General features: G+C 50.1%; 2 protein-coding genes across 2 annotated transcripts; one reads left to right on the top strand and one right to left on the bottom strand.

Moving 5' to 3' along the window:
* Positions 1–3,147: 3,147 nt before the first annotated feature.
* LOC137475034 (histone H3) lies at positions 3,148–3,669 on the top strand. The gene has a single exon (XM_068192015.1). The coding sequence runs from the start codon at positions 3,182–3,184 to the stop codon at positions 3,590–3,592; it is 411 nt and encodes a 136-aa protein (XP_068048116.1). The 5' UTR covers positions 3,148–3,181; the 3' UTR covers positions 3,593–3,669.
* A 3,857-nt stretch (positions 3,670–7,526) lies between these two features.
* LOC137475035 (histone H3) lies at positions 7,527–8,008 on the bottom strand. Its single transcript, XM_068192016.1, has one exon. It carries the CDS (start codon positions 7,985–7,987, stop codon positions 7,577–7,579), a length of 411 nt encoding a protein of 136 aa, XP_068048117.1. The 5' UTR covers positions 7,988–8,008; the 3' UTR covers positions 7,527–7,576.
* Between the last annotated feature and the right edge of the window lie 315 nt (positions 8,009–8,323).

Consider the following 8,323-nt stretch of genomic DNA (forward strand, 5'->3'; position numbering starts at 1 on the left):
AGTTCAAGGGCTTCCTGAAGAGATTCAAGAAACAGGAAGTAATTGGCCCCCTTAAAACCAATGTTTCTGGAAAGGAGCAGCCACATGAGACACATATAAATTTGTCAAGGGAACGTGTGTGTAATTAACATCTCAGTCATTAAGCTGGGCACGGAGAGAAGCTGGGAGTGTGGCCGCGGGCAGAGCACGGCGGGACGCAGCGCCACAGCCAGAGCGGAACGAGTCGCGGCTTTAGGCAGAGCGCTGTCGCCGAGCTCCTGATCGCAGTGGGAACCTCCGTGACCAGCTCATCTTCCCTTGGCTGAGCGAGGGATGGTCCAACTGCCAAGTGAGCTTCAGACAAGAGGGCAGGGCCCTGCTCGGCAAACAGGAACATGGAAAAGTGGGAGGTTTTCACCTCTCGCTGCACTGTCACAGCTTGTGCAAGTTCAGACGAAGAAACACGGGACGAAACTGGTAAATTATGATCTAGTGAATTGCACAACACATTCACTCCCATGTCAAGAGGCGGGAAAAGGGAGACCTGGTGTCTCCTTCCAAGTGCTCTCGAGTCCCAAAACGGGCTCCAACATGGACTACTTATTACAGTGACCTCTTCTCTCCACAGCCCATTGGTGTGTTTCAGTACTCTGCTTTGTTCAGTGTACAAATCCTTCACTTTCTAAACGTTCCATAATGTGCTTACCATCAAACGATATGCAAACATACACCCAGTGTGTGTCTAACATACACATAGCTCTATGATCCCAAAAAAAGACAGTGCAGCCCAAAAAACAAATTAGATTTACACTCCCCAATGCCAATATCATCGTGCACCCTCCAGACACACACATCACTCCTCACCACCGGTGCACACATCGCCCTACGTACTGTGCTGCCATCACTCTGCACTTCCTGAAACACACAGCGCTCTTCTCATTATGACACAGGCCTCATCCCACTCCTCCCACCCACCCACATTGCTGTCTGCCGATTTACACACATATCACCTCATTCCTGAAGGAAACCACATCGCTTGCACTGTTTTACAAACAAATCACTGTGCCTGATGATGCACACAGCGCATGACAATCCCATATCTCTGAGTTGCCCTGCACCGTCATTCCTACATGCTCCCCACCCGCTGCCAGAAACACATCACTCAGCACCCTTGATCCACGTCCTGAGACTCAGAGCCCTGCACACCCCCAACTCATACATCACTCTGCTCCCTACAACATATGGCACCTTCTGAGCCAAGCAAACACACAGATCTTTCCGCACCAGCACCTGCTAGTGCATCAGTTCGGCCCTCCCTGATGGAGGGCTCATTCTGCTCCCTGATGAGCGGACACAGCACTCTGCTGCTTCCCTATACACCTCTTGCTCCATGCCACCCCACAGTGGCATCACTCTGCAGTGCCTGACACAAACCTCAGTCAGTGCCTGACGGGATGTCTCCTCTCCCAATGACAAATGCATCGCTCTGCGCTTCAAATGGCAAACACTCCACTTTGCTGTTCCTCAACACGCACGTATTCCTCGGCGCCTGTGGAGAACACACGCATTGCTTCACGCTGAGCCCGCAGGGTCCCTGCCGCTCTGTGCCATGTGAAAACTGCTGCATTTTGATAGCGTGAAAACACAAATATCCACATACATGGATCTGGGGCGATGGCGACTACATCCCTCTACAGCCCATGAGAACTCACAGAGCTTGGCAACCCTATCTTGTAAACCGCCCCGCACCTGAACGGAGCACGTAGCTGGGAGGGGAAAGCAACATCCATCACCGAGAACACCAAGGCTCTCACCAAATGCACCAGATCCAAGTAAGCTGCTTCTGCGCCCTGGACCATCTTTTCAATAAAAGAGCTGATGCTATGGTGATCTATACTTTGCTGTCCCGTTTGGGGTTTTTTTCGGGAAAACAGAGATAACGCTGCTGCAGCATTGTAAATTGTAAGGAAAGTGACACATGCATTGTTTGAGGTAAAAGGATGTGCTCTACATCTACTTCAACGGAGAAGTGAACATCCATAATTCATTTGAAAAACCCTGGGAGCCTGCTTCTGGTACATGCACGGCTTAGAGGGGGCAGGTTAGACAAGGGAATCGAGTCGGTGGTCCCAAAACTGCCAAAAAAAATCTGTTCCTGACTGCTAGTACGTGGTGCTTCTGTTGAGCTACGTGAATGGATGTCGGTGTGAATGGGGAGCATTCGAAACACAGGCAGTTCCAGACAACCCTGTGCTATTGTCTTCCAGTTATTTTGTTTTTGAGCAAAAGGCTTCGAGATGAACGCCCTCCCTCCATCCCTCCCATCAGTAAGCGCTTTCGCCCCGATCTGCATAGTCCTGCAGGGCACCAGCATGTAACACAGGCTCCCCGGCGTAGCTTTTTCCCGGCTTTTGTCCGCCCCTCTCTCTCCAGCGCCCTTTCCCCGCGCCCCGTACACGCCGCCGCCGAGCCGCGGACGGCGCTGGAGGCGGGCGGGCAGAGCCGGGGCCGCGCCGCTGCCGCGCTCGGTCCGACCTGAGTGAGGACTGCGCGGAGCCTCCCCGCGGGCGGGCCCGGCCGCCTCCCGCCCCTCCCGACACGGCGCTGATTGGCGGCGCTCGCGGCCCGCAGCCCGAGCGCGCGCTTCCCCGGGGCGCGCTCCCGGCAAGGGACGCGGCGCTCCCTGCGGGCCGGGGCGGCAGCCGGGAGAGCTCGGCGGGGCCAGGGAAGTCGGCTGCCGCCTGCGCCTTCAGCCTTTCTGCCGCGGCCCTGAACCGAACGCGGCTACTGAGCGGGAAGAAGCGGCGAGCCCTCGGCGAAGGAGGCGGCTGCCGGCGGCAGCTTTAGGCAGCGGTCCCGAAGCCGGGAATGAACGCGAGAGGAGCGGCTTTGGAAAAAACAGGGCGAGCCCGAGGCTCGGGCAGCGACACCGTGCTGCACCGCTCGCCTGCGGTGCCGCCGCTGCCGCCGCCGCCCCGGTGCCGTGCAAGGCGGTGTTGGAAGGGGGCGGGGGCGGGGCGAGGCCAGGGCGCGTTTCCCGCCCCGGAGGCGGGGTCTTTTCCCGGGCTCGCGAGAAGCGTCCAATGGCGGGCGGGCGGTGTCGCGCGGGCGCGGGGCCGGGGCTATAAATGGGGGCGCGGCGGAGCAGGAGGCTCAGCGCGCGCTGTGGTGGGCGCGAGCGTCTGCGTGCGGGTGCTGGGCCATGGCGCGCACGAAGCAGACGGCGCGGAAGTCGACGGGCGGCAAGGCGCCCCGCAAGCAGCTGGCCACCAAGGCTGCCCGCAAGAGCGCGCCGGCCACGGGCGGCGTCAAGAAGCCGCACCGCTACCGGCCCGGCACGGTGGCGCTGCGCGAGATCCGGCGCTACCAGAAGTCCACGGAGCTGCTGATCCGCAAGCTGCCCTTCCAGCGCCTGGTGCGCGAGATCGCGCAGGACTTCAAGACCGACCTGCGCTTCCAGAGCTCGGCCGTCATGGCGCTGCAGGAGGCCAGCGAGGCCTACCTGGTGGGGCTCTTCGAGGACACCAACCTCTGCGCCATCCACGCCAAGCGCGTCACCATCATGCCCAAGGACATCCAGCTGGCCCGCCGCATCCGCGGAGAGCGCGCCTGAGTCTCCTGCCCCCTGTGTACTCTATGTGATTCTGAATTATTTTTCCCACACCCTAAAGGCTCTTTTAAGAGCCACTACATTGCACAAGAGAGTTGAGACACTGTCTTCCTTAGGCATTCTTCAAAGAATTATTCTGAAATTCTGAAAGCTTGCTGCAATTCCAATGTAAGCATGCCAGTAATATCAAATACTTAAGCTGCTTTTCTGTTTTAGGCACTGTTGCATGCTGTTTTAGTGAGATGCTTTCCAATGCCCATTCAAGTGTAGAAAATAAGTAAATTGTACAAAGCAAATGAGTGTTCAAACACAGCAAATGGAAAGTACCCTACTAAGTCAGACAGCCCACACTTATCCCCTCACCCCGACCTTGGTATTTTGTGTAAAACAGACTATTCGGACTAGTCGAGGTTTACTTGAAAGCTTTGTGGAAGGTATAACCTGAGTTAGCATTAGAAGAAAAATATTACCAAGTTTCAAACAGTTTTTATTAACTTTTATACACCATCATTGCTTTTACTGTTATGTGCTCTTGAAATTTAACTGGGTATCTCAGAGATCTACCTCTATCACACGACTAAAACAGAAGTGCTAAGATTATAAACTTGATGATAGGATTAATAATTGAGAAAGTCAATAATTTAGTTTAGTTGTTTCTTTTTTGCCTTTTTTGAGGGGGAGAGGCGGGGGGCATGGGTGGGTGGATGCGTTCTGGGTGAGGACAGGCTGGAGAAGATGACCAGTGAGTACCTGGAAAGGCAAAGAGAATCTGGTGGTTGGTCATTTCTGACAAGTCACCTCTCTTCTATTTTCCCAATACATGGAGACCGCTGGCACAGAGAAAGTTTTGTGGCTTCTGTTTGGGACCACATCAGCTGAGGAAAAGAAAGCAGCTGTCAAGGCTTGGCAGATTTAACCAAAGGGAGACCTGTAGGAAATAATCTCATACAGTTTTGAGAGTTAAAGACAAGTGTTTTGCATTTGATGACAAGAAAATTGAATCAGTAGAGGAACATGCATGGGGAGATCAAAAGCCAAAACTCAGCAGAATTCAGTTGATCCAATAAAATTTTTTAGTCAGGAAATTACAGTTGGCCTTTAGTTCAATTTTTGGTTGTGTCAAGTCTTACAGACTGGCGCTGTTTTAGTATTTTAGAGAGGTCAAGTTTTCTACAAATTCACAAATAAGGCACTAAGATTTCTATTGATTTTGCTTCTTTGCTGTCACATCTTTTCCTCTGTCCTTGACAATGGACTCCAGCCTGTCCAAAACCCTTTTGTAAATATTACCAGCCAAAGCGTTCTGAAATTAAAATTCAAGTATTTGAGTATGGCAAGTGGGGAACACTGTAAGAGGTTTCATATGGTATTTTTCTGAAAAAATACACACGAGGTAAACATGGTATATACAAGAAATACTCATAGTATAGCGATGTAGGTATGAAAGTAAATATAAACACATACATACACACATATAACACCTGTATACAAACCTTCATATTCTCATTTTCCATTCATAAATTTCAGATCCATCCATCTCTTTCTCACTCCCCTCTGCCTCGGGACCACCTGGAATGTTTTCTAGCAGTTCTGATATTATATGGTGTAGAGCAATTTCAATATGGTGTATTAAATCATAGAAAGTGTTCCACATCTGGTACTAGATGATCAGTCAAAGACTCTTCTAGTTGAAATGATTCTATTATCTTCTTTTGTTTGTACATCACCACTTGCAGAGTAAGGGGTGAGAATTTATACAGGGCAGTGCTCCTGCTGGAAGAGTACAGAGACTGTGCCTAAATGTAATTTAAAAAGAACTCTATTATTATAATATTAAAATTAACACTATATCTGCCTACTCTCTAAGACTTCAGTAGCCTCCAGCCTGATACTACTTGTTGCTACACACTTGCAATTTATAACTGACTTAAACTTTGTAACTAGGCCCAAATTCGAGGTTAGCAAAGGTTAAAAGGGCTAAAACCTTCTGAGTGTTGCAATTGTAAATAAAGAGGCAGGGGTCACTGGTGCCTGCTTATAGTGCTCACCCAGGCTCTATAAAGAACATTCCCTGATACCAGGCTATGGAAACTGCTCTCAAAAGCAAATGAGGAAATAATTAATTATGACTGGTGAGTTGTTAATATCTTCTCTGTGTTCTCAGGCCATATTTCAGTGATCTCCAGTAAAATTGCTAAAAGGGACTGGGTAGGATCTTACAGCATTGACATCGTGCTACTTGTTAGAAATAATACAGTTTATTAATTTATTTTTCCTAATTAGTGTTAATATGCTCTATAACAACTAAAGCAGAAGGAAGAAAGAAAGGCTGAGGTTATACTTTCACTTATTATTATCTCTGACTTTTAAAAGAACATGGAACTTTTATGGCCTACTGAAATATCTCCTTCTCTCCTCAGGCTGTTAGTTATAATTTTCTTATAGCATCATGGTGCCTAATCAAGATAAGGAGAAATCTTCATCATGCCACAATATACAACCCTCCTTCCATTCCAATCTCGTTCCAAAATCAGGCAATGACAATCAATAAACTCATTCAGGGGGCTTTACATTGGAGGAAGAAAAAAGAAGGGGGAAAATAAAAAAAAAGGGATAAAAAGCAGAACCCCCCAAACAAATCTTTATCCTATCTGATTGGTAAAGTCTGCAAGTCTTTCTCCTTTCATTTCCCAACCACCCAAGTGCTGTCTCTGGCAGATGGGGTCTGCAGTGCAGCATCTCTAAGCAGGCAAATAGTCCCCAGAAGCCTCTAAAGATTACAGGTGGCCACTCTGGCTTCTAACAGCAGCCTTCAAGCGCTCTGCAGTCCTCAAGACTGAGGCATCCCAAGTACCAGATGTGAATTTTTGCAGATGGAGAGAAGAAAGGGAGATGATTCCAAAAATAACTAGAGAAACATCAGCTACTAATGAATCCAAGGTTTAATTTTAAACTCCTTCTTTGGATTCTCAGACTCTTGTTAGACTGACCTCGCCTCATCATAAGAATTTGAACAAAGGTGGGTCCTTCAAAGGCTGGAAACTGGAGGTGTATATAACTGTCCTTCCAGAAACTCATGAAGAATGCTGAAGAACTGACTGCAGAAATGACAACTCAGCAGACATCATATACGGTGATCACTACTGGAGAAATGCAAGTTAAAAGACAAATACATTTACTCTCATTAGGGCAAGAATATATAAATTTTCACTCTATAAAAATTATTGAAAATACCCCCTCCACAAAAAAAAAAAAAAAAAAAAAAAAAGAACAACAACAAAAAAAAACCTAAAACCCACAACCTTGTCCCCCCAGTTTTGTATTATTATGGTAACAAATCTGGAAAAGTTTGGTAAATTATTCTTGTCTACCATACTTTTCAGTCAGTTTCTTGGCCTTTTCAGTTACTTTTCTGTGCTGCAAGAAGCCTTATTTGCCCTGTGCCATCAGCCTGGTGGTCCATTGTTTTAACACCAGGTATAACGATATATATAAAAACCTGATTTATTGCAATTGATATTCTTGTTTCTGGCGTTAAGAATAGCGGGAGCAAGGCAGCAGCCCCCTTAAGGCAATCTGTGTTAATGAGGTTTGACAGGACAGTTACACAGAAGTTTCTGCTCTTGCCTTGTACCAGCCAGCCAGGGCTTAAGGTACAAATTTTCCTGAGCACGGGCCGATGCCAGACACAGGAGTGTCCCTGTCAGGCACCTCCAGCTCGCTTTTCCTCTCCAAAGCTGTGTCACATCCAGTCACAGAGATGTAAACCCCTCCATCCTGCCTGAGGCTCCCCAACAACCCTCTCTTAACTTACATCTCTCACACTTCCCCCACCTAGTGTTCTTAAAGCACTTGTTACTTTGCCGTTCTGCAAATCATCCCGGCTGAATTTCAAGAAAAACTTGAAGCAGCGCTACAGCTCTCTTTGATGTACATGTAGTGGCTCTTAAAAGAGCCTTTGGGTCTATGCGGGCTGCGGCAGGAGACTCAGGCGCGCTCTCCGCGGATGCGGCGGGCCAGCTGGATGTCCTTGGGCATGATGGTGACGCGCTTGGCGTGGATGGCGCAGAGGTTGGTGTCCTCGAAGAGCCCCACCAGGTAGGCCTCGCTGGCCTCCTGCAGCGCCATGACGGCCGAGCTCTGGAAGCGCAGGTCGGTCTTGAAGTCCTGCGCGATCTCGCGCACCAGGCGCTGGAAGGGCAGCTTGCGGATCAGCAGCTCCGTGGACTTCTGATAGCGCCGGATCTCGCGCAGCGCCACCGTGCCGGGCCGGTAGCGGTGCGGCTTCTTGACGCCGCCCGTGGCCGGCGCGCTCTTGCGGGCAGCCTTGGTGGCCAGCTGCTTGCGGGGCGCCTTGCCGCCCGTCGACTTCCGCGCCGTCTGCTTCGTGCGCGCCATCTCCCGCAGGAACCGACTGCAAACCCTGGGAAGGGAGACTGAGAAATAAGAGCGGCGTGTCGCCGCGGCCGCTTTTATAGACTGCAGCGCTGTCTGATTGGCTGCCAGGAATGCGCCGCTCCTATTGGGTGCCTTCCATTTCGAAAAGCCCGCCTCGAAGGCGCGCGCCTTCCCCAACGGCCGCGCGCCCTCAGCGCCCCCAGCCCCAGCCCGGCCTCGCCCCCGCCGCTTTTGTTTTAAGGGCGGGCTCTCCCTTGTCGCAATTTTTACAGCCCCCCTCAAAAATGAGACCTTTACGGAGAAATGTTCAAACGGAAAATGACAAATCGCAAATTA

This window comes from Anomalospiza imberbis, chromosome 5, assembly GCF_031753505.1.
Source record: "Anomalospiza imberbis isolate Cuckoo-Finch-1a 21T00152 chromosome 5, ASM3175350v1, whole genome shotgun sequence".
Lineage (NCBI taxonomy): Eukaryota > Metazoa > Chordata > Aves > Passeriformes > Viduidae > Anomalospiza > Anomalospiza imberbis.